The sequence below is a fragment of the Cydia splendana genome, chromosome 4, assembly GCF_910591565.1.
Source record: "Cydia splendana chromosome 4, ilCydSple1.2, whole genome shotgun sequence".
NCBI lineage: Eukaryota > Metazoa > Arthropoda > Insecta > Lepidoptera > Tortricidae > Cydia > Cydia splendana.
In genome coordinates this window covers 9,737,075-9,763,191 of record NC_085963.1, presented here as the reverse complement: position 1 = coordinate 9,763,191, position 26,117 = coordinate 9,737,075, and the positions used below count along the sequence as shown (strand labels likewise).

The following is a 26,117-nucleotide window of genomic DNA, read 5'->3' as shown; positions in this document are numbered from 1 at the left end:
TTGACGCTGACGTTGGCTACGGGCAACACCGCCCTCAAGTCCATACAAAGAAAAAAAAAGGCCCTAAAAGATATAACCAAAAGCAAAAGCGCGAAATTCGAAATCCCAACAACTCTCGTTGAACTAAAGATAAAACAACAATGCCAAATTTGTCATAGTGACGTAAACTGTTAAGTTTTCCTAACATTTATTCTTTATCTTATAGTAATAGTATGTATCGCCTGTCTGCTTGAAATAATTGGAAAGCGTGTGTACTTATATAAAATGGTACGATTTAATGTTAAATCCTAAAGGCCATGTTTATGTAGGCACTTTACGTGAAAGATGTTGTTTGTTGTTATCAAAGAGTTGTGTATTTTTTTGACCGTATGATGTTCTATGTATTGTTTAGGGTTCCGTACCCAAAGGGTAAAACGGGACCCTATTACTAAGACTCCGCTGTCCGTCCGTCCGTCCGTCTGTCCGTCCGTCCGTCCGTCTGTCACCAGGCTGTATCTCACGAACCGTGATAGCTAGACAGTTGAAATTTTCACAGATGATGTATTTCTGTTGTTGTGGGGCTCCCATACAACAAAAGTGATTTTTGACTGAAGTTAAGCAACGTCGGGCGCGGTCAGTACTTGGATGGGTGACCGTTTTTTTTTTGCCGTTTTTTGCATTATGGTACGGAACCCTTCGTGCGCGAGTCCGACTCGCACTTGCCCGATTTTTTCTCTATGACATGACTCTAGAGTGTCGACTACGAAATAACGCGTTTTGGCATAGAGAAAAAATACATAGATTGCTCACTCCATACATCCGTTTTGGTACCAAAAGACTATTATTTTCATAGTCGACATCTAGCATCGAGTAAGGTAGTAGTAGGTAGTAGTAGTAGGTAAAGTAGTAAGGTAGGTAATTATCAGTACTTTAAGTAGCACTAGTAGTACTCTCAAGTGACAATATATGTAGCACCGACCGGAAAGTCTTATGCTCAACAACATTACACTTTCCGGTCGGTCGGTTTTATGGAGACTATGGAGTGAGCACTCTTGTCTTACTATATAATATTTCTCTATGCTGCTATTTAAAGTACTGATAATTCCGCTACTTATATAACTAAGGACTGGCCTTACGGGCACTAAAAATGGTACTAGTTCAGCGGTGTCACTCACGAATTCGAGCCAATCCTGCAGCCTAACGCAAATAGTTGCGAGTTGCGACCAATCGCGCGCGTGATGCGAACTCATCAACCAATCGCGTGCGTGATGCGAACTCATCAACCAATGCGTGTAGCGATGTCACACCGCTGTACTGGCCCCATTCTTATTGCCCGTAAAGCCAGTCCTAAGATATATACGTCAATGGAAAATAATAGTCTTTTTGGTACCAAAACTGTTGTATGGAGTGAGCACTCTTTTCTTACTCTATTTCTCTATGGTTTTGGTAAGAAAACTGATGTATGGAGTTACCACTCTTTATTTACTTATATTACTCTATATAGGCTTTGTCTATACAGAGCCTATGCTCTATATAGGATATCATATATATATCGGTGCAGTATACCTACAGAAATACAATTGCAAATCGATGTCTTTGTAAAACAGCCGCATTTATTTGCTCATGTTTAGGTACCATCGCCCACACTGTTGACTGTACATCTGTGGACCTTATGCTTTTCGTAATAAGGTCCACCGATGTACAGTTAGGAGTGTTGCTGTTTGTACGACTCTTCAGTAGATATTCGTTTTTACTTTTAGGTTTTCGACTACTTTGATAAATATATTTTTCTATGTGAAATGTACGACGAAGAATCAGACACAGTGGTGGAATTAGTCGTTAACTTCTTTCCTTTTGATAATTCCGTTCAAGTTATTGATCCTCAAAAGGGCAAAAACCTACTTCGTCGAGTCATAATGCCGACGCTAACAATGGAGATGCTACAAATAGGCAATGTTGTTAACATATTTTCTAAACTGATTCTTATAAAGGATTGCGCTCCCATCACGAAGCGAACTTTGTTCAATAAAATGGAGAGGTAGGTACTTACTCCTACAGTGATTTACAAACTATGTAGGTAACTATTTTTTAAGTTGCTAGAGTGGAGGCATGGTTTGATGTAAATTGAGAGCTGGTTTTCCAAAAGTAGGTAGTTAAGAGCGCTATTACATTTCGGCGTTGAGCGAGTTTAGGTATTTTACGCGCTGCGGCAGGCCGTGCGAGCTCAGTACGCCGATCCCTTCTACCACACTCGCACTACAATGATGGATTAAACATTCTTGATCCTTCGCGAAGCATATTGAAATCAACCATAACAACACTCTGTACTTAACTTTTAAAGTTCTAAAACTGTTATTTGGTATTTGGTACCGGTGACCACCTTCCGGCTCCATCATCAGACCCTGAGTATTATCTTGTGCCAAAGATCTTGTTGAGACGAATCAAACGAGCCCAAACACGAAGTGGTTTAGTTGCATGGTTGATTGGTACCGGTGACCACCTTCCGGCTCCATCATCAGACCCTGAGCACTATCTTAAGTCAAAGATCTTGTTGAGACGAATAAAACGAGCCTAAACACGAAGTGGTTTAGTTGCATTGTTGATTGGTACTGGTGACCACCTTCCGGCTCCATCATCAGACCCTGAGTATTATCTTGTGCCAAAGATCTTGTTGAGACGAATCAAACGAGCCCAAACACGAAGTGGTTTAGTTGCATGGTTGATTGGTACCGGTGACCACCTTCCGGCTCCATCATCAGACCCTGAGCACTATCTTAAGTCAAAGATCTTGTTGAGACGAATAAAACGAGCCTAAACACGAAGTGGTTTAGTTGCATTGTTGATTGGTACTGGTGACCACCTTCCGGCTCCATCATCAGACCCTGAGTACTATCTTAAGTCAAAGATCTTGTTGAGCCGAATCAAACGAGCCCAAACACGAAGTGGTTTAGTTGCATGGTTGATTGGTACCGGTGACCACCTTCCGGCTCCATCATCAGACCCTGAGTACTATCTTGTGTCAAAGATCTTGTTGAGATGAATAAAACGAGCCTAAACACGAAGTGGTTTAGTTGCATGGTTGATTGGTACCGGTGACCACCTTCCGGCTCCATCATCAGACCCTGACCTGAGTACTATCTTGAGTCAAATAAATACATATAGAATGTCAGGTCGTTTCAAATATTTTTAATCCTGTCCGGTAGTTTATTAAACTGTACCATTATAAATTATAATACTATAAAAACAGTGCTAGGATCAAAGTCTCTCGTTGCGGTTTACACGCACACAGTATAGCGTTTTACACGGCGCCCGCCGCACACAATGATAAAAAACCTCGTCGTCGCCGTTGAAAATGTGCGGAGCCGACCGACACACGTCCTGCCTCTACAAGCTCTGCCGCGGCACTGAGCTGGCGCGGCGCGCGTCATCGGTAATATAGAGTAGTTTTCAAAAAATTGCCAAAAAATTATAGTAGAATTTCATAAACACTAATGTATACCAACAGTATAAGCAAACGTTGCAGATTGCTTGAGTATGAAAATGACTTCGATATTAAGTAGATTTTCGTAGGAATTGACACTTGTTTCGGAGAGAAAATCGAGTTCGTTTTACTTTGATTTTCTCTTTCTCAAAGGTATGTAGGAAAAATATAGTTTGATATGCCTAAAGTACAGGGTATTAGTAATACAAAATAGCCAGGTTTAGCAGAGTAAAATTCTCAACATTTCCAAATAAGAGCTCGCCATTCAGTGCTTCACGGGGTTTTTCGGAAACGACCATCAGAAAAAAAATCATTACTAATTTAATAAGTCCTTTTTCTAATATTTACAACGATATTTATAAAGATAAGAAGACGCTTTTACTGGAACAAGTACTCATTGTTTCTAATAATGAGCGCAAAGTCCTGAATTTCGTCGACTAGTATCATCAATTTTGCATTATTTCGACTTTTCTTGTAAGAGCGCTCTTAATGGTTGCATTAGAGAGATCTTTACTTTTTTCGCATTTTCGAGAAAAGGCCGATATTTGGCTTTAGCTCTATATTCGTCCTGTTTTGCACGGTCGAGTTACTTTGGCCCTGGAGGACAACTTTAACCTTTGGGATAAACTCGGTGCAGGTTTTATTATTGCACATTTGTTCATCATGGTAAGATTTAATGTCGTTTTTGATGTTTCGCTTTTGGGTTATAGTAACCCGACCTTACTAAGCATAGTAGGTAGATATATTATGATATATTTATATTTAAAATATAATTTATCTTCCCTCAGTACATTCGCTTTGATCAAGCCTGGCCCTCCGAGCGACCACGGAAAAATACTGACTTTCATAATGAAAAAAGGCTTTAGAATCGTTCGCATGAAAAATGCCAAAGTTTGTAAAGAGTTAGCCATGGAACTTTACCAAAACTGCGCCGGAAGCGACATGCTACCGTAAGTAGATATAGACATTTTTTTAACAGGCTATTATATTATTATTTCAATGGTGTCATTTCTGATACTTTTCTGTGGAATACCTAGATAAATCTTACTTATATAGTGAAAGCAAATATATATATAAGAACTCTTTACTTTCCAAAATGAGAATTCTGAAAAATGACTGTGCCGCCTCTATCTCGGTTTTTCTTCTGCGTTGATTCGAATTTCGGATCCATGCGCCTCCACCATATTGTTCTATAATATAATTAATAGCGATATATAATATCTGAGGGCCTACCGCAAATACGATGTTCGCAAATTGCGAGAATCTTTCTCTTTTACTCCAATTAAGGTGTGATTAAGAGTGGTAGAGAAAGAACTTCTGCGAACTTCGGTGTTCGTGGTAGATCGACCCTCTGTATTGCCCAACGGAGCAACCGCTTGTGGGCACCCCAGGTATGCTCTTACTATTCTATTTTTTATCAATCTTCCTTCATCCATTACCTATCTCAAGATGGCTAAAGCGTACATTATTTACCTACATACATTATTTTGTTTGCAGCGTCATAATAGACTACATTACATCCGGCGAGGTAGTTGGTTTAGAGCTGGTAGCTCCAGAGGCTGTGAAATACTTTCGGGCTTGCTTGGGTGCTACTGATCCAAAAAAAGCCTCGCCCGGGACTCTGAGAAACCTTTACGGTCAAAATACTCTAAGGAATGTAGCGCACGGCTGCAATACTCGAGAAGACGCCGCAAAGGCTAGTGCGATTTGTATTATTAGAACTTGGTCCAGAAACCAGTCGTAGAAATAATTAAATAATACCTACACTCACGTAACCCGAACCCATCTAAATATAACAGATAGGGACCCACGCTTGTCTTATTATTTGCAGAAAAATGTAGGTTTTACCTTCCACCTGTGCTCAATCATGTAGCGTAGCATTTGCCTCCCTCTTGGTATATACGGAGCTGCGGAATGCGAGCAGCGCAATCTCATCGAATTAAGCATCTCTACGTGGAAATTTGAAAAAAATAATCGTGGCACATACGAGTTATAAAGCCTAAATAAGCCTAAATGAGGGCAAAGTTATCGTTTAACTCCTCGTGCTAATATTGATACCCGAGCAAGCGAAAGATTCCCAAATGGAACCACAAGCTTAGCGAGTGGTTTGAAAAGTGGAATCTATAGCGTTGCGAGGGTTTTAAGGCACGAAATTTTGTTACCGAGGGAAACACAAAGCTCGTAACTGATGTGGTGAAGAAGTTTTAATATCATCTTAATAAACGAAGGAACTCAACTGTTAAAATACCCGTAGGAAACATTTACCCACTCGATAGTCAATGCTCTTTTACCCGTATCTTGTAATTACAGATAATAGATTGGTTCTTCGGCCAAGAAAACAATATTCTTAAAGTACCCTATCAAGCAACTCTCAAAGATTGCACATGCTGTGTAATTAAACCTCATGTGTTGACCGATGGTCATCTAGGAAATGTTATCGATCGAATAAGTACCTCGGATATTTTTTATATTTCTGCAATGGCGATGTTTTCAGTGAAGATTCATGATGCAAAAGAGTTCTATGAAATATACAAAGGAGTCTTGCCTGAATATGAGGTGCGTAGAGTATATTTTCAACTCTGCCCCAATAGGTACCTATTGTAGGTACAGTCAGCATCAATAGTAGGGGATGCATTGACGTATGAGAGGATGAAACAACGCACCAAACCAAAAGTATCTGCCACCCTGGAATGCCTGGAATACTTTTCCAAATAGAGACAAATCTTCGCGTTCCAAAGTTTTTATTAGGTACTGTCTAATTGTTCTACATATAGAGTATCTTTTTTGGTACTTTTGCCGTGTAGTCTGATCTGAATAAGAATAAGAAAAAATTGATTGTACCTACATAATTAGGTATACCTAGTACTAATGTCTATTTTACTCGCCACATATTACATTTGCAGGACATGTGCATTCATCTCTCAGAAGGTAAATGCGTTGTTTTAGAAGTGAAGTGTAACAAACCAAACATGAACGTTGTTCAAGAATTCAGGAAATTTTGCGGGCCGCGAGACCCGGTATATATAACTTTAATTAACTAATCTGCATATTTAAATTATTCAACAATGATCAAAACCTTAAAATCCTTTCCTTTCTATTCCTCAAATTCCTTGATATGATTATTATCTTAGTACCTACATACAGGGTGTCCCATAAAAGACACGTCACAGTGACACTGGAGGTAGACCAGGCCAAGAGGACCCAAACCAACTTAACATGACCCCAGTAAAAGTGGCACGGTTTTCGAGTTATTGCCAAATTAAGGTTTTTCATGAATTTTGACCGTTTTTAACATTGTTAGTGCCAGTGTGCACTCGGAAAGGTCTCGATTTTTTTTTTATGTGTACGGCATCATGAATAGTTAATTCAGATAACAGAATAGATATTTTATCGATAAACAATGTAAAATGCAAAAAAATACTGGTTTAATCATGAATTAAATTCACAGCGAAACATTAATTTCGACTTTAACCACCTATCGTGAAAAAAAATTACTAGAAAAGTAATGAGCAAATAACGTCAAGCTATTGAGCATGTTATGCAGATTCAAAAATGGTATGACACATGTACCTTCCTGCAATAAAATAGGATTTATTATCATATTTCGGAAGCCTCATAAAAAATAAGTTAAAACTAGGAAATCTGCAATCCGTTGCTACTTAGTAAAAATAACGATTTATGTTAAGATATCTAATTCTGGATACAGAAATAAAAAAACGCCTATTCAGTATTTGCCGAATGCCTAAAAGAAAGAGATGGAAAATGGTTATCTCCCTTTTTAAGGATATCATTGATTTGATAAAGGTTCAAAGAAAATAAAATACTGCAGGTTGAAGTTTAATCATTTTATTAAAATAATTTTATTTTACAATAGGTGCTCGAATTGTTTTACCCCGGCTCGTATTCACGCTTGGCACCGTAAATAAATTTCGGATTTGTTTCGTGCTGCCTCGAACATGCCGCCGTAGTCCCTCTTGGGACGTTATTGGCTTGGAGTAAAATTTATCTTTTAAGTATCCCCAGTAAAAAAATCTAATGGGTTTAGGTCCGGGGAACGTTAGGACATGCCACTGGTCGGCCGATCCATCTTCTTGGAGCTGGAACCACAGCAAGATGGCTGCCCAGAACACTACGCTCGCGATGTCCGCGACCACCTCACACAGAAATTCCCAGATGGATCAGCCGATTGGGACCAGTGGCATGGCCGCTGCGTTCCCCGGACCTAAACCCATTAGATTTTTTTCTTTGGGGATGCTTAAAATGCTTAAAAGACAAAGTTTACTCCAAGCCAATAAGGTCCCAAGAGGAACTCTACGGCGGCGTATGTTCGAGGCAGCACGAAACATATCCGAAATTTATTTAAGGAAATTAACTTGTCAAGGAAATTAACTTGAAGTTTTACAAGACGGTGCCAAGCGTGCATACGAGCCGGGGTAAAACGATTCGAGCACCCATTGTAAAATAAAATTATTTTAATTAATTGATTAAACTTCAACCTGCAGTATTTTATTTTATTTGAACCTTTATTAACTCAATTATATCCTTAAAAAGGGAGTGAACCATTTTCCATCTCTTTCTTTTAGGCATTCGACAAATACGGAATAGGCGTTTTTTTTATTTCTGTATCCAGAATTAGATATCTTAACATAAATCGTTATTTTTACTAAGTAGCAACGGATTGCAGATTTCCTAGTTTTAACTTATTTTTTATGAGGCTTTCGAATGATAATAAATCCTATTTTATTGCAGGAAGGTAAAGCCTGACAACAGTTTATTTGACCCTCGCCATTTTGCGGATTTTCAATGGTACTAATTTCTTTTACTGGCAACAAGTACTCTTTGACAACGAACGTTGGATGTCATCGAATGTCACCGATGTAAACAAACGGAAAATATCTACGAATATATTCAAATATAAACGGTTTTATTAAAAAAATGCCAAAAAAATTACCAAAGATGCGAAAAAAATTGTAGTGAATGCAATCAAATACTTACAGCTTAAAAAATACGAAGGATTACATAGCATTCCAATAAACAATGTTTTAAAATGGTTTTAAAGTTGGTCGTTGACAATGTTGACATGACCGGTATTGACATTTTATAGTGCGGTTTTATGGAACTGGTTAGTTGTTAGGTTTAAACTTTAATATTTAATTTAAGGTTTATATAGATCGACGATAAAAATCCCATAATCGAATTGGAGACTGAACGTTTTATAATCGAGGTTGGTGGTCCTGAAAGCGACACAACATCTGGTGAAAATCAGACTTCGTCAGAGTAAGAAAACGAAGAATATAATAATATTGAATATTTAGAATCAGATTTTGACGAATAGGTAAATTGAAAGAACCGAATTCTCTGTAAGCAATGTTTTGACATTATACGAGTATCAACCACGTATCAACATGAAGCCAATGCCCACTACCCCGACTATACATGACGTACGCACATTATTGCCATACGTAAGCTGTTTGCAGCGACACTATCTCAGGGTTAAATAAACTGTTGTCAGGCTTTACATGTGTTATACCATTTTTGAATCTGCATAATATGCTCAATAGCTAGACGTTATTAGCTCATTACAGTCATTACTTTTCTAGTAATTTTTTTTCACGATAGGTGGTCAAAGTCGAAATTAATGTTTCGCTGTAAATTTAATTCAAGATTAAACCAGTACTTTTTTACATTGTTTATCGATAAAATACCTATTCTGTTATCTTAGTTAACTATTCGTGATGCCGTACACATAAAAAAAATTAACTTCGAGACTTTCCGAGTGCACACAGGCACTAACAATGTCAAAAACGGTCAAAATTCATGAAAAACCTTAATTTGGCAATAACTCGAAAACCGTGCCACTTTTACTGGGGTTATGTTAAGTTGGTTTGGGTCCTCTTGGCCTGGTCTACCTCCAGTGTCACAGAGACGGGTCACTTATGGGACACCCTGTATATAAAGGTAGTATAATACATATACCTATTACCTAATCACGAGCATAACCTGTGTCAAAATTGCAATATTATTTACTCGAGTGCCGAAAGAGAGCACACACAAATGATAATAGATATACATACACAGATTAAGATAGATACGAATTAAAATGTCGTTGAAAGATTTGTCTATACATGTCTGTTATTGAGTGTCCTTTTTCCATGGTGCAATATCTACCTATTCCTACCCATTGAGGCAACTTAGAACATTCTACATATAATTATGGCACAATGTGCCTAGCTGAAAAACATAATTTCTGTCATTTAATTCTATCAAGTTCTTTCTAATGCTAAAAATACCTAGACAATCGTTGAGGCACAACTTTGTATGAAGATGAACATATAAATTGTCAGGTGACAAGCAAAACTTACTAATTACTACCACAAGTTAATAGCCATAGTGAACCATATGAATACCTGAATAAGGTTGATTTTTTAAATATTTTTTAGTAATTAGTGTGTTTTGCTTGTCAAAAAAACAGTAATAAGAATAATAGTTTCATTTTAAATAAATACCATACCTACAAATTTCTGGTAATGCAGGACCTGTGTCGCCAGCTGTACCCAGACTCACTAAGAGCTCTGTATGGGAAAAATTGTGTGCTTAATGCTGTACACTGCACTGACTTGGACGAGGATGCAGCATTGGAAGTGGAATACTTTTTCAAACTCTTGGCCAATTTGCACAACTGATTTGCAACTTGATATTTATGGTGATACTTATGGTATTAGTAATATATGTTTGTTTGTTTCCTGTCATAGTCTTATTAAATAAATTATAAATTTATAAAAGAAAAAACTATTTTATTTTATTGAATTTTATGTTTTATGATTAATACTTAGTCTTACATACAAAGATGGCAAATTTTCTTATAGATATTATCATAATGTTTCAAAATTAAATTTTCTGTTGATTTACTTCCAACCAAAATGAATTAAGACCTCACACCGCATTGGTCATTGATAAAACTTCTCACAATTACCAAACACCACAAATATTCTTATTCAAGAATTTATTTGTGTTTGTATTCATTTTTAATTATAGTATCATTGCCCTCTATCTCAATCCTGTCATACATCCATTTTCGATTTATCCTAAAAAAAAATATGTGGATTAAGCAAACTGATCACATTTCTACAAAACAAACTTTTATAGATTTAGGCCAAGAAAAGTCAGCAGCGATATTGATAGCCCACGCAGTGCAAGTGTTATTTAAATGTCATAATTTCATAGAAGTTTGACATTTAAAATAACACTGGCACTGCATGGGCTATCAAAATTGTCGCAGACTTTTCATGGTCTAACTCTAGTATAAGTGTTCGAAACAAATATAATTCTAGTTAATATTCCAAATAGTATTGTGTGAATGCACTGGGGTGATGGCAAGATGTTTCTGACCCTCTCACTCTCAACTACCACAATTTTATTGTAATGGCCAGAGTTCGGACAATTTATCGCAAAAATAAATATTGTATGGAACATGATACAATTTTTTTAACAAGTTTGAACTGCAGTTTTTGAGTATAATCTGGAAATTTTATAAAGATACTGTGTACATAATATGAGTTTAATAAATCTTGTCCTATTTTGAGATATAAATGTTTTTTGATGGTTTTGCGATGATTTGTCCGATCACTGGTAATGGCAAACCTGTAAGCTTTTTCTTAGTTAGTTATTACCTGCATTCGTGGCCACATTTACAAGAACTGCATTTCGGACATGGGAAGTGGCATCCAGGGCACTTTTCGTCCAAGCAATCACATACATCTCTACCTGTGGCCGCTATTTCACCATGTTCGTTGTATATTGATTTACTTTTACGACTGAAATTACAAAACACAAATTAGATTTGAGTTTTATGTCTAAAAATTAAATCAACGGTATCAGGACACTAATCCACATACTTTCCAAAATAGTTTTTACGGTTCAGCTTACGACGTTCACGCTCAGATGTTACTGGGTCAAAGTTGTCTAGAAAATGCATTTTTCCGGTCTTCTTAGTAGCACTAATGTTTGCTGTTTACAGATTATACTTTCAAAATATTTTAGTAGTTAATTAGTAAAATCCAGGTCCTGAGCTTTTCAAGTTTTCACTCTTAAGTTTTTTTTTTTTTGAGATATGGCAGCCTCGTGGGCCTTTGCCAAAGTCAGTTGGGGCGTTTTTAGTAATTCGGGTATTAAGGCCAAGCGCGCACCACGACTTTTTGTCGCGCGATAATTTAGTCGCAAAAATGTAACGTATGTGTTTATATGGCAGTGCACGCATATGCGACAAAAAAATCGCAGCGATTTTAAAATTGTGATTTGTCACATTTTTCCGCGACTGCTCGCGACGCGATTGTCGCAAAGTGAATTGCAGCATACGGAGTTGTATGGCCCCGCGCGCACTGCGATAATAAGATCGCACCCGGACCTCAGTCGGCATATCGCTCTCCAAGCGTCAACATGTCGGAACCTGCTGCTGAAGACGCTAGATGTTGACCATTTAATTATGGAAATAGAAGGAGATCACCTTTGTGGTATAAATACTCAAAGTCATACAGCGATCACATATTAAAGACAACGTTTCATGACAAACGACTCGACTGGTACGAAATGCATGTTGAGAATGAACAAATCGTCGACTTTTTCATCGCAGTGCGCGCAGTGAATTTTCTGCGATATATTACAGCGCGATTCTAAAATCGTGTCGCAAAAACTAAAATCGTGGTGCGCGCTTAGCCCCCATTCACACGACAGCTTTTTCAACGCGCGTTAAAAAAGCGTTTGAATGACACAAATGGATACGTGTGTATTTATCAAGGCCTATTGACTTCCTTGAAACGATGTGACCCTTCAAAATTGTATATGTGTTGTCCGTTCCCAGACGAGATTGCCAGTAATTAACATAAAAATATTTTACTACAGCAACATTGCTAGAACTGGCTTTGTCTATACGATTTCTAGGAACAAATGAAATTATTTTATCAAATATATTTTGATTTGTATTTTATGAAGTAGTCATATGTAAATTATTATTTATATTTTGATATATGTAAATTGTTATCTATTATATTTCAGTTTGTCTTTGTCTATGTTCATAAAATCTACGAAGGGTAGACGTGCCTCTACCCTCCTTAATAAAATAAAAAAAAAACTTTGTCAATAGGCCTCTTTGATAGGCCTTGATTTGGGTCTGGCCGGTAAGAACATAGGTCATTACAAAAGTCTGTAATGTCAATGCTGTCAGTAAAGTAATTTAACGCAAAAATATCATATCAGTTTTCATATAAAACGATTTATTCACTTGAAATATATTTATTTAGGTTCCTATTAATTTTTAAAATAAAAACTATTCATATGTACGAGCAACATATCTAAATGCGTCTTCGCACAGACAGGCTTAGTTAAAATTAAACCGTTGTCTCTCTTCCTTCCTTGCTGTATCCGGCAATGGCGACTTTATCAACAATTCTTATCCGGATTATGAAAAGCCCTAATGTGTGTGTGGAAACCAGAAACAGCGATAATTTCAAGGTAAGAAATATATTAATATTTAAATAAAAATGAGCGTACTAAATTACCAAATTCAAATATAATAATTTAATCTTACTATCCCCGTAAACCCGCGGACGTTATATCGCGTCCGAAATTATAATCAAAATTCATCATAGATGTAAAACTTCACATTGTTTGAGCTGGTAAATTTAGACCCTAGGAATTAGCGACGTTAGTAATTAGGAAGTTAGATTATATTGTTTAATTTGTGACTATTTTGTTTTAGAAATTGAATCAATCAAATTGATGGCTTGAGCGTGAGATAATAATATATTATAATCCTGGGCCGTCATATGATTTCTTGGAAAAAGCTCAAAGGGCACGTATCTGCCGCATATCCAGACTAGTTTCCCGGTGATCAAGAACGCCGCGCGGAGCTGTGAAGCAGAAAATCCGGATAGATGTAATAACAACTTGTAACCATTTGCCATATCAATGTATGTATTCATATGTATTACTCCTAACATATATACAGTAATGCTAATAGGAATGAAAATATTTATATCTTAATACGTAACTTTTTGTTACCTTTTATATTTGACGAATTTCTAAATATAGTACCTAATCATTATCTTTTAACGTATTTTTTTATTTATTTGTGATATGCTAATTTAAGAGCCCAACAACGTGCACACTAGCGCCACTGCTAAATAATCGTGATTATTTAAATTTAAAAAAGGGGCCGCTACGGACTGTATTGTGTATTTAAGTACCTTTTGAATACATCAAACTAGTATTTAAGTTGCTGGATTCGTCGATCTATGTGCTCAAAACAAAAACGGCCGTTTTAACTTTGGACGGGTAGATTGACGAATCCAGTAACATAAAAACTAGTTTAATGTATTCAGTAGTGGCGCTAGTGTGCATGTTGATGGGCTCTTAAAAACCTGACCCCAACAAAAAAGAAAAAAATACAAAAAGAAATTCCCTCTCCGGGATTCGAACCCAGGACCATTAGCTTCCTGAACTGGATTACTGCCAATACCGGCTAGGCTAAACGAGTTGTCAATTCTAATTACAATGGTATCCTACCAGAGCGCTAGTAGTATAAACGAACTTTTGAAAGGGACATTTTTTTGTATGGAGTTATCGTTCTTCTCCTAGTGAGTATTATATTCTTTGGTATTTATTCACACGACAGCGGTGGCGCTTTTTATCAAGCGTTGTTGGATTTTCGACTTTAAGCCTTGGACGTTAAGTCGAAATTAGAGTGCGGACAGATTCAAGCGCTTTTTTAACGCGCGTTGAAAAAGCTGTCGTGCGAATGGGGGCTTAGGCTAAATGCGCCGCACCGCACCAAGGTCGCGGTCCGGTGCGATAGTCTGTTACTACTTTAACACTTTGCTTCTATATTTCGTTTTTTTTAGCATTAGAAAGAACTTGAAAGAAGGTAAGCGATCTTGACATGTCTTTTAATTGAAAAACGCTTTTTAAAAATCAGTAACTATTACTTATGAAAGCAGAAGAATATAAATGATCGTATTAGATTCATAATTGTTACATATTTGCCGTAACTTATTTTTAAAATGTGGTTTTCAATTAAAAGACAAGCCCCCTCCAGACTATGCGCGTGAATTGCGGGCGAAGCCGCGAACGTGAGTGTGGAGTCGATGTAGCTGTCTACGAAAATCGACGCCACACTCGCGTTCGCGGCTTCGCGCCGCGATTCGCGCACGAGTGAGGAGGGGGCTACACATCAAGATTGTTTACCTTATTTCTAATGCTAAAAAAACGAACTATAGTCTGTCAAGCTATTTCCGTCAGTAGAATAAAGCGACAAATTCAAAAAATGTAGGCTTATCGTCTAGAAAATTTGAATTTCGCGCCTTTTTCTACTGACAAACTTGTTTGACAGACTATACTTGTTAAATGTACGTGTTGGATGTTTTGTGTCCATTATTGGATCGTGTGGTACATTATAATCATAGAAGGTAGCATCCTATAGAAGTGGTATACGCGTGCCTCCGTGAGGGACAAAACATACTCAACGCGACAATATTAAAAACACGTTTTAACATTCCTGACAACATACCAAAACAATCTACGTAATTCGGTCGGGTTATTTGTTGCCCACCATAAACCATACTAAATTTATGGTGGGGAACAAACAAAAAGTGAGACTGTGACAAGGACAAGCAATAATACGGCTTTCCCTGCTACTCCTACTGAAAGTTCCATAAGTGCATCTCGTTCGGTCGTTTGGCCCCTCCCCCGTTTCATATCTATATTATTGTACCTCTAGCTCTATGATTATAATATATATATTATTCCACCTAGCAACAATTTTCTGTATAATGACATGATAATGACAATCGAATTGACACTTGACATACCTAGTTGACATTTCATTTTCTTGTTTGCCTTTCTTGCATGAGGCATGTGCTTAGAAAGAATATATTCTCCGATAGCACTTATTTTTGTGAGTTAATTAATTGAATTCAATCTCATTATTATTAATTACGAATCATAATGGCAGACACATCTAATAAAGAACAGTCTGTTACCAAAGTTCCAATGATATATGTTTGTGGAGGTAAAGTTTTGTAAACATTTTTACTCTAATAAATTTAATAATAATTGTTGTACAAAGATTCATTAATCCCGTATCGTTTTTTTTGTTTTAAGAATGCCATAGAGAGAACGAAATTAAACCAAGAGATCCTATCAGATGTCGAGAATGCGGATATCGAATTATGTACAAGAAGAGGACTAAAAGATGTATCCTTTTCCTATAATCTACATTTACACCTTATTTATATTTCTAAGTACTGAAACACTAGCTTCATACTTATTGAGGTTGTATTCCCATTTTGTCTCCGCCAGGCACAGATGGGAATAGTTGCATTCATATGAATCATTCCATCCCCGCCACATGTATGGCAGCGGCGGCAGTCACGTGGGGCGGGGACATAAATAAATAAATATTATAGGGACAATCTTACACAAATTGACTAAGACAAATGACAAATGGGGATACAACTTTAAAAGTTATCATTTTTTAGTATAATATAAGTATAACCCTTCGAGTGGCATTGTCCTCCTCGAGGTCTCTACGGTAAGTGGCGGTGGCCGCGAGACGGACAGACATAACAAGCCGGTTGAGTGGCGCAGCCATTTTGGAAAAATATACGTCAAGTGGCGGCGCCTCAACGGGTGATCATCGCGAATTTGGCGCGTGTTAGAAATATGACTGTTTTCCAAAAAAAATTTATGAATGATATATATAAACTATATATCACTGAATTCGGCATAAAATGGGTTATTTGATTGTATACCAATGAATTCTATTCTATTTATGTGAATTATGCTAGACTTGTTCTAATCTCATATTACCAATTTTTTTCTACTTTCATGTAAAAATACGTATAATTACGAAATAAAACAATTTATTGTAGAAAAAGCAGTCTTTATGACAAAACAATACATTTAACACGATTCACACAGTTTATTTCACTTTTTATCAGTGCGTATTCCGTTTGAATGTTCGCGGCTCGACGACGGTCGGCGCGTAATGGGCGAGGTGGGGCAGGAACATCATGTCATTTCTAACAAACTTTGTTTTACGTGGGAATTAGACCGTTAGGGAATACCATCCTTGTTTATTGACGAATGCATCTTGCAAGAGTGAGCAAGCAAGGCATAGTTTTAACGGTTTTATTTTAGGCGCGAAATGCAGCGTCGCACAGATGCCTCGAGACGGTCTCTGCCAATTACGGGCTTGTTATGACCGAACCTTCTCGCGGCCTCTGCCACGCAGAGGCATATTTAAAAAAATGGCCGCGCCATTTGTCCTACCGTTCAACCGGAGGTGCTGCCACCCGAAGGGATATATATATATAAAGAAATACATCTGGGTACATTATTTTACCCTCATGAATGTCAATTTTAAAACAAGACTAGTTTTCTTTACAAAGAATATCAATATAAAACCATGTTATGTCATTAAAAACAATAGCAAAATATTAACTTACCCTATGGCTAAAGTAGCTATTAACAAATAGCTCTCACAGTAATGGTTTGTGTTTGTGGATTTTATTGATACCTTAGCTTTGCCATATTTATTTTACAGTTTTATTAACCCTTTGTTCACTATAGTTGGACATAGCCTACATTCTGATTGTCGTGAAGTTTATTATTGCATGTTATATAAAAAAGTTGCATCAGTCAAAAGATTAAGTAATGTGAGGATCTTAATTCTAAAACAAACAAAAGCACAATTTAGGGAAATCTTATGTTAAAAGTAATATTACTAATATTCCAAGATTTTTTATGCACTGCTTGAGTTTATTTACACGATTTAACCATGTTAAAATAAGGTCACTGAAAGTAACACATTAATATTGTATCTAAGATAGGTACCATTTTATTTATACTAATTTTTAGGATTCGGTACCCAAAGGGTAAAAACGGGACCCTATTACTAATACTCCGCTATCCGTCTGTCTGACTGTCACCAGGCTGTATCTCATGAACCGTGATATTTTACTTACTAAAAGCTTAACAGGTAAAAGAGGATCTTGTATCAGCTACGAGAGAACACCATTCTTTCCTGTTGTGCTTAGTCAGCTTGTAGTAGTTACTTCATTCAGTGCTTGCTTGAACTTACTTAAAATGCATTAACAAATTATAGTCAGGTTGGTTAGCTGTGTCATTTGTTTCATTGGCCATCTAAATCAAAATTTTACCTATTTGGTTATCATAGCATTTTTTTAAACTCTACCTATGTTATTTAATATCAGATTCTTTTTTTTATCTCTATGTAACTTAGTAATACATAATATGTATGTTCAATTATAAAGATAAGTGTGTAATGGGTCAAACAGATCACTGTGTTATGTCTTTCCTGTAGACATACACAAGAGTTAAGGGCTATAGAGGTTAATTTTCTTATTTAACCCTTACCCACGTGAAAAGGTCCTCCTTTTATTTAGAGAACTATGATAAAATCATTACTTACATGCCCACAAGCTGTTAACTATTGCCCACAGGAGAGAAAAATGTACTGTTAGCGATAACACACTAGTTTTCTCTCCTGTGGGCAATAGTTAACAGCTTGTGGGCATGTAAGTAATGATTTTATCATAGTTCTCTAAATAAAAGGAGGACCTTTTCACGTGGATAAGGGTTAAATAAGAAAATTAACCTTTATAGCCCTTAACTCTTGTGTATGTCTACAGGAAAGACATAACACAGTGATCTGTTTGACCCTAATACAATAAGTGTACCTACTAATTTTATGATACTGACTGATACTGACAACATATGTACCTAATTAACAGTATAAGTGCCTTGGCTGGAGCTGTAAACTTATACATAGTGTTTGAATAAAGAATAGCAGTTAGAAATTGATACCCCTATTTTTCCATTGACACAATTGGCTGGCCTTATAGTCTACTAAAGCTATTTCTATACTTAGACTTTGATTAATACCGAAACATAAAATAAGCTTACTGTTTGGGTAACCCTAACTTAATTGCATGCTTTTCCGCAATATTTTTTTAACAAATTAAACTGCTATTGCTATGGTGCTAAGACTGTGATGTGTGATTACAATTTTCTGGCGTGCAAATTACTGGTTGTGGTAAGTTTGTTCCTTAATTGTTTGTTTTTAGGGTTCCGTACCCAAAGGGTAAAAACGGGACCCTATTACTAAGACTCCGCTGTCCGTCCGTCCGTCCGTCCGTCCGTCCGTCTGTCACCAGGCTGTATCTCATGAACCGTAATAGCTAGGCAGTTGAAATTTTCACAGATGATGTATTTCTGTTGCCGCTATAACAACAAATACTAAAAACAGAATAAAATAAATATTTAAGTGGGGCTCCCATACAACAAACGTGATTTTTGACCGAAGTTAAGCAACGTCGGGCGGGGTCAGTACTTGGATGGGTGACCGTTTTTATAGATAATGATAAAGGTACGGAACCCTTCGTGTGTGTGCGAGTCCGACTCGCACTTGGCCGGTTTTTTTGTGGTGCACATGACAAGCACTTCAAATAGGTCAATGTTAGAATTTCAGCAATTGTAATTGATATAAGTATTTTTAATGTTTCCCTATAATGTACCCTGTAGGTATCAGTAATCAAAAGAAAACACCTCATTTCGTTATTTAGAGTAAGAGTAACAAGCACACCTTTGGAAAACACATTAATGTAGTTTTGCTTCGTCTGAATTTGATAGTCATGGTCCCAAATCTCACAATTTTGACCTACTTGAATAGCCCACTCTGTACTAACAACACACTTAACTGATCGTTGGTGGCACTTATATGTCATTTGGGGTCATCCATTAATTGCATCACACGTTTAGGAGGGGGGGGGGGTCAAGAAAATAGAAATAGTTTTATAAATGAACTTGACATTTAATACTGCATAAACGTCGATAAAATATAAAATTATGAATACAGATTTTATTGCTATTGGTATAGGATGCATGCGGGCCATTTTATTTAAAGTTGTCCCCTACACTTTTATTTCAAAATTGGGATTTTTTATGTTATTTCTACTCAGAATCATGAGCTCTTTTGATCCTAATAGCATGGTATAATAATATACTCCGCCTGGTACTCCATTCCCGTCTTTTCTAGGTCACCTAACTGACACGGGCCTACGTCATCATGCGACAGCGCTATATGATAATATGCGATAGCGCTATATATAGCGGCCATGTTGTTGTGACGTAGGCCCGTGTCACTCTGGGAATGGAAGACCATGTTTTATTAGACTATGCCTAATAGGAGAAAAAAAGTGTCCCAAGATTTCCATACATTTTTCGATCTTTCATTCCGAAACCGCCATACAAAGTCTATGAAAAAAATGGTAACGGAATGGGAAAAAAACCTTGGGACACTTTTTTTCTCCTATTAGGATAGAAAGAGCTCGTGATTCTGAGTAGAAATAACATAAAAAATCCCAATTTTGAAAAAAAGTGTAGGGGGCAACTTTAAATAAAATGGCCCATGCATGTACCTACCTACCTAGACTTGGGTTGCCAGATGGTCGGGATTTGGCGGGATTCTCCCGATTTTTAGCATGTGTTCCCGATTCCCGACAAAGTGAAAATTGTCCCGAAAAACAGCTTCACGTTATCACGTTAAGTTCCGAACTGTAGTCGTGCAACGAGCAACCCGCGTTGATAATATTAGGTAGATAATGAGAAGACATTTTTTTTTGTTCAAGATCTCAAAGAATTTATACTATTTTTATATAAAAACGTCTATGGGCAGAGCAGCTGACGTAGTGCCAATAATGTAAAATATCGTTGTTTTTAATACAATTAGTTTAATTTGAATGCTTTTTTTTTCCCGACTTAAGTTCCAAAATCCCGAAAAATAGATATTTTTTCCCGATAATAACGCCTTTCGATCTGGCAACCCTACCTAGACTTAGGGGGGGGGGGGGGGGGGGGGCTTTGTAAGGTCACTTTAAATTATTTAATTCGCTGTACAGTTAAATAACACGTTTTTGGATCGATAATAATTTTTATTCGTGAATTTTCTCTCCTAATCAGTTTTGGGTTATAATTTTTACATTTGAAACACTCAATTACTAACATTTCTTTTTTAAAAATATTTTGATAAAATATGAATAAATAGGTACAACCTACATAATTCGAATTGCCGATTTCGTTGAAAAAAATGTGACGTCAAACCATGGGGGGAAGGGTTTGCCAAGTGTGACAATGACGGGGGGAGGGGTCAAAAAACCTAGAAATTTGTGTGATGTAATTAATGGATGACCTCTTTAGCTAAATTAAAAGTCCGAGACAGATGTGACAGTCGTAAGTCGTAATATCTCCTCAGAAAAAGCGGTATCGAATGAGACCCCACAGACAAATTAACTGTTGTTGACGGCAGAAAAATTCGCTGCCAACTTAGCTTGGTCAAACTCCATCTCTGATCACTTTAAGAGCCAACAGGAGTGGTCATTTCTCCATACAAACGTACTCGACTGTTTCCTCCGTGGGTTTTGAAGCTAGAGCAATGATTTTTTCAACACAGATTAATATTGTCAATATCTGTGTCGGACCGTTTAGCTTTTTTTGATATTTTTGTTTTTTAAGGCGCTAGAGCCCTTCAAAATTGGCCAAAATGGCTTAATTGACTATGCCGCAATGAGAGGCGTGGTATTCAAAACTGATATCAATTAGCCAAAAAAGGAAAACGGTCCGACACAGATAATTTCATAATCATTTAGATTTCCAAATTTGTTTATGATTGGTTAAGTTTTGGAGGAGGAAACAGTCGAGTACGAAACCTCGATTTTTGAGATTTTTACGCAGGATTTTTCGCCTTGTCCTTATCTAGTTTAGGAGCCGCTTCCGTTAGCGAGACGGGTATATTTACCTAAAATATTTAAATCTCAGCTCCTGTTTCGTCTTAATAACTGTGAAATGTGTACTGCATTGCTTTCTCACTGCTTGCTTTACTGTATTAACTGAACTGAAGCAACTGCAATTACTTACTCCTTGCTTCGTACTCCTCAGTGCTGAGGGTCGTGACCTCCTAGTGGAGCACATGATTCCGGATTGCAGATTTCCAGCCTGTCCGATCCCTTGCGACTTCCAAGGCATCATGGACCTTCATGGATAGCGATTTGCTAATCTGGTCGGACAATTACTTACATATTAACGCTTATTCGAAAACCGTATATTTGAAAATTAAGTAAGAGCCATTTTGCATGTATCAAGTTGATTCAACTACTTATTGTCCTTAATCAAGTTTACAGTGGTCGTATTCGATGCACGGTGAAGCTGAAGATTTACGAGTCCTACGATTTTACTTACCTACTCACTATTAATGAATAAATAGTATTCTGGTATTCTGTATTTTTTCTTGCGTAACGACTTCTGAAATTTTACCTAACCTAACTAGGGAATGCAAATCGGTTATAATCGTAACCGAAATAATCGGGTATAAGTATAACCGATTATTTTGACAAAATTTCATAACCGATTATTGGAAACTTGAATAACCGGTTACGGTTATTTTCGGCTATTTATTTATGATTTAAATTCTATGTTTTTTATCATCTAATGACTACAAAATCCTGCCTATTTGGCTGTGACGTCTGTAACTATAATTTTTGTCATTCGTGTACTTTAATAATGAAAATATACCAAATTTACTTCCCTTATAAGGACTGTATTATTTATTATATGGATACAACTTTATTTAGCCGTTTTTTCGGTATTATATTTTTATTAAAAAATTACACATACACTCGCGAGCAAAGAAACGGAATCACCTTGCACGTTTGGCTTATCAGCTCTACAACTTTTCCAATTTTCATGCGATCCTGAAGAAAATGGTATCATATGAAAGCTCATTATGTATCTTGCCGGAAAACACCAAAGCCTTGCTCATCTCATTACTCAAAAATGAAAAAAATCGTGTTTTCCAAGAAATGGCAGAAAACGCCATTATATCTGTAGCAAACTTAGAATTTTATTAGGTAAATTTTACCACCTTAGCTTTAAAGTACCAATTAATGTATTAAAGTGCTTATACTTTGCAATAGTTGATTCCGTGTTAAGCTATGCCCTTGATTGCTATGGTCTCACGTTTAAATCGTATATAGATAAAGTAGAAGCGCTACAAATTAGATTCTTAAAGTTACTCGTCAATAAAAAAACAGAAACAGTTGTAAAGGTAATTATAATAAACTATTTAAAATTTGTAAAATACTCCCGGTCAGCTTAAAACACAAATACCTCTTAGCAATTAACAACCACAGCAATAAGGAGCATATCTCGACACGAGTAGAACATAAACATAATACAAGATCAGCGGCTGTGCGAAAATATGAAATACCCCGCGTCACCAATTATTACGGAGACCGAACTCTAAAAAAAAGGTTGCCATATTTTTTAAACAGTCTTCCAGAAAATATCAGGCTCGAGCCCAATAAAACTAAATTTAAAACAGCAATCAAGCAGCACCTATTAAAAATGCTTGGGTGACAATTGTATGCCTGTGCCTGCAAATGTCACCCAAGTAAAGTAAGGTATATCTGATTATATTAGTTAAGTGTATGATGTTAGTTTTTATAATATTTTACATTGATTACGTATGTAAGTAATTATATAAGAGACTCGCACCTGCAGACAAACTGTGTAAACAGTTTTGCAGGGCACTGAATTAGATCCTAAGGTTATTTCTTTCTCTTTCTTCTTTTCTCTATAGTAATAAAATAAAAAAATAAAAATAAATAAACGCTTCGAAAAATTACAGGGGAAACAGAAGTAAAACGCGTTTTGCAGGAAAAATTAATTAATTTAGCGATAATTAGTACCTGGTATTGGCACCCCTAGCATTTTTCACACATAATAAACGACTTTTCATTGACCTAATTAGCCTCCTGAAGTAATCCTGGGATATGGCTTCCCACTCCTCCAGCAATGCGGCCTTCAGGTCCTCGACATTGAATGGAGCTGGGTCCCGCTTCCGAACTCTTCTCTTGAGGTAGTCCCATGCATGCTCGATCGGGTTCAGGTCCGGGTTCAGAGCTGGCCAGTCCAGTGTTGGGATGCCGACGTCCTGAAGGTAGGCCATGGTGATTCTCGCGGTATGACAAAAGGGGCGTTATCCTGCATCAGATGGAACCCCTCGTCGAAAAACCCCGCAAAAGGAACCACATGCTCCTCCAGGATGTCGGTGACCTACCTTGCCGCAGTCAAACCACCTCCACGGCCTCCACCAGGCACGAAAAGAGCTCGGTCCGGTGATCGTACGAGATCCCCGCCCACATCATTACAGATTCCCCACCATAGGCAACTGTTTCCCTGATGCAGCACTGCGAAAAACGTTCTCCTGGTCTTCAGTAAACTCGTCCTCTCCTGTCGCACCCATGAGGCACATCCTGCACTCATCAGAGTAAAGAACAGGGGTCCACTATTCAAGGGTCCAATCTTCGTGCGTTGCGGCAAAAACCCGCCGTGCCAGTAATTTGGGTCCAGTGGCTGGCCTTTTTGGGGTCAGGTTAGCTGCCTTGAGTCTTCGCCTCACTGTCCACTCGCTGGCATTGACTCCTCGCACATCCCGAAGTCGTTGTTGGACTGCAACTCCTGTGAGGTGGCGGTTTCGGAGACTGGTGGTGATGATGAAGCGGTCGTCCCTCTGTGATGTGCACCTCTGACGGCCTGATCATGGCCTTCGAGTAAGCGTGAGAGTCTGCCGATACCTCGCATAAAGTTTGCTGACAGCTGATTGGCTCACATTGTCTTGGGCAGCCACAGAGCGTTGACTCTGACCACTTTCACCCTGGCACTGATTAAAATAACCGACTTGGTTTCACATTACATCTCAAAACTTTTTTGTAGTAGAAGTGTTGCGAGACTTGCACCTTTTTACATGCAATGTTTTTGATGGGATATAGTATTTTTCAGAATAAGGCAAGAAAATATAGTACATTTCAAAAAAATATAGTACTTTTAGATAAAATACTAAACATGAGTGTAATATACGTTTAATCGGAAATATAGTATTTCAGCGTACTATATATTTTTCCAAAAGTATATAGTACAGAGAGCCAAAATATAGTACAATACTATATAATATAGTACGGTTGGCAACCCTAGTCAGGACCAACGTCTCCCAGGATCTCCCAGGATCTCCCAGGGGAGATCACGTAAAGCATATGGTTTGGACAATATTTACCTAATCCTGACTACAACGATTTTGAACAAATACTTACTACAAGAAAATTTGCGGTTTGCGAAAAAGACGAGATATCAAAAATAAATCGTACTATGTAAATTACATATGATTCGTAAAGCGAAACATCTGGGCATAGTCTAATCATTTCTTATAGTTGAAAAACAAGTTTTGGATCTGTGCATGGTGGCCTTTTAGAGAATATGGCATGTTACTTACGACTACCCCGACTTTGGTATACAATATAACCATCATGGAGCGTTTCTATCGACCTGCTCTAGCCATGGTTCAACGCCATGAATGTCCGTTAGGGCCCTTACGCACTTGCGGCTGGCCGCTTAGGCGGTTCGATTGAGCGGCCAGCCGCCTGACGCGGTTGAAACCGCGATACAACCGCGCTAAGCGGCTGGACCGCTCGGCATCTTGGGTCCATTAACAAAATGGACGCCGTTGAGGTAGCTTGTGTTATATATTTGTACTACCTAAAACAACGAAAGAAAAATAAAAAAAGATACTGGATTCATCCTTTACTAGAAACACGCAACGAATTTGACCAGTTCGCAAGCTGCTTTCAAGAATTGTTATTTGCTTGCTTTACTATAAAAAATAATCTACGTTTTTTATTTTTTTATTATTAATAAATTATTCTATATCTACATGCTAAATAATATTGTAGTGGACGAATACGTCGGCTACAAACTCATCGGCGGCTCGCCGCACCCTGAACCGCCAGTGCGTATAGACAAGTTGGCGGCCAGCCGCGGAGCGGGCCGCAGCTCTTCATTCAACCGCCGCGGTTGAAATTTTGTGGCGGTTAAGTGCGTACGATCACAGGCGGTTACATATTAAATTGGAAATGCGGCTGGCCGCGCGGCCAGCCGCCCCCGCGGTTAACCGCTAGTGCGTAAGGGCCCTTAGGCTTTGGATTTCGGTAGATTCTTTTAGCTGTTTCCCTCATTTCGCTTGCGTCAGAAATTGACGGGAATCCAAAATGTTGCATAAAAAGTCGTTTTCGTGTAAAGATAAAAATTCACCACATTTTTTTCTGTTGATGTTCAATTGAGCAACCATGACAAGGACACTTAGATGGCATATTTTGGCAGCATATTAACCTTTTGTTTCTTTAAATCGTACCAAGGAATTGGTGAAATAGTATCAAATTAAGCTCGATAGGCTTGTCCAAATTATATTTGCTAGACGGTATTAAAATCATCATAAAGTCCCTAAAATAAAATAAATGTAAAACCTTATATCAGATATGGCTTAAAAATACCCCCAGATTATACCTTAAGAACATAGTAATACCATGGTATAATAATATACTCCGCCTGGTACTCCATTCCGAGATTCGCGTATGACCTAACTGACACGCGCCTACGTCATCATGCTGTTTACAGGTTCTCAAACTTTGAAATGTGGGAGAATTTTAACCAACGGTGAAAATTATTTTAACGGCATTAATTTTAAGTTATTCATGTA

At 37.5% G+C, this 26,117-nt stretch overlaps 3 protein-coding genes across 3 annotated transcripts; 2 read left to right on the top strand and 1 right to left on the bottom strand.

Annotated features, from left to right (window-relative positions):
* The first annotated feature begins 151 nt into the window (after positions 1–151).
* Positions 152–10,209, top strand: LOC134789809 (nucleoside diphosphate kinase 7-like). Its single transcript, XM_063760459.1, has 7 exons — positions 152–267; positions 1,740–2,017; positions 4,249–4,410; positions 4,958–5,156; positions 5,771–6,016; positions 6,364–6,477; positions 9,994–10,209. Exons 1-7 carry the CDS (start codon positions 265–267, stop codon positions 10,141–10,143), a joined length of 1,152 nt encoding a protein of 383 aa, XP_063616529.1. The 5' UTR covers positions 152–264; the 3' UTR covers positions 10,144–10,209.
* A 127-nt stretch (positions 10,210–10,336) lies between these two features.
* Positions 10,337–11,515, bottom strand: LOC134789810 (ARL14 effector protein). Its single transcript, XM_063760461.1, has 3 exons — positions 11,356–11,515; positions 11,131–11,274; positions 10,337–10,545 (listed from the first exon to the last, which is right to left on the bottom strand). Exons 1-3 carry the CDS (start codon positions 11,433–11,435, stop codon positions 10,464–10,466), a joined length of 306 nt encoding a protein of 101 aa, XP_063616531.1. The 5' UTR covers positions 11,436–11,515; the 3' UTR covers positions 10,337–10,463.
* A 3,845-nt stretch (positions 11,516–15,360) lies between these two features.
* LOC134789495 (DNA-directed RNA polymerases I, II, and III subunit RPABC4) lies at positions 15,361–21,804 on the top strand. Its single transcript, XM_063760075.1, has 3 exons — positions 15,361–15,521; positions 15,614–15,706; positions 21,712–21,804. The coding sequence occupies exons 1-3, from the start codon at positions 15,458–15,460 to the stop codon at positions 21,732–21,734; spliced, it is 180 nt and encodes a 59-aa protein (XP_063616145.1). The 5' UTR covers positions 15,361–15,457; the 3' UTR covers positions 21,735–21,804.
* The last annotated feature ends 4,313 nt before the right edge of the window (positions 21,805–26,117 follow it).

Excerpts from the sequence above, each read along its gene's own strand:
- LOC134789809 (XM_063760459.1), top strand. Across the intron at positions 6,017-6,363 it reads GAGTCTTGCCTGAATATGAG|GACATGTGCATTCATCTCTC; the intron begins GTGCGTAGAGTA and ends TTACATTTGCAG. Across the intron at positions 6,478-9,993 it reads TTTGCGGGCCGCGAGACCCG|GACCTGTGTCGCCAGCTGTA; the intron begins GTATATATAACT and ends CTGGTAATGCAG.
- LOC134789810 (XM_063760461.1), bottom strand. The coding sequence starts at position 11,435 with ATGCATTTTCTAGACAACTTTGACCCAGTAACATCTGAGCGTGAACGT. Across the intron at positions 11,275-11,355 it reads CGTAAAAACTATTTTGGAAA|TCGTAAAAGTAAATCAATAT; the intron begins GTATGTGGATTA and ends TTGTAATTTCAG. Across the intron at positions 10,546-11,130 it reads AAATGTGGCCACGAATGCAG|GATAAATCGAAAATGGATGT; the intron begins GTAATAACTAAC and ends ATTTTTTTTTAG.
- LOC134789495 (XM_063760075.1), top strand. The coding sequence starts at position 15,458 with ATGGCAGACACATCTAATAAAGAACAGTCTGTTACCAAAGTTCCAATG. Across the intron at positions 15,522-15,613 it reads AATGATATATGTTTGTGGAG|AATGCCATAGAGAGAACGAA; the intron begins GTAAAGTTTTGT and ends TTTTGTTTTAAG. Across the intron at positions 15,707-21,711 it reads CAAGAAGAGGACTAAAAGAT|TGGTCGTATTCGATGCACGG; the intron begins GTATCCTTTTCC and ends TCAAGTTTACAG.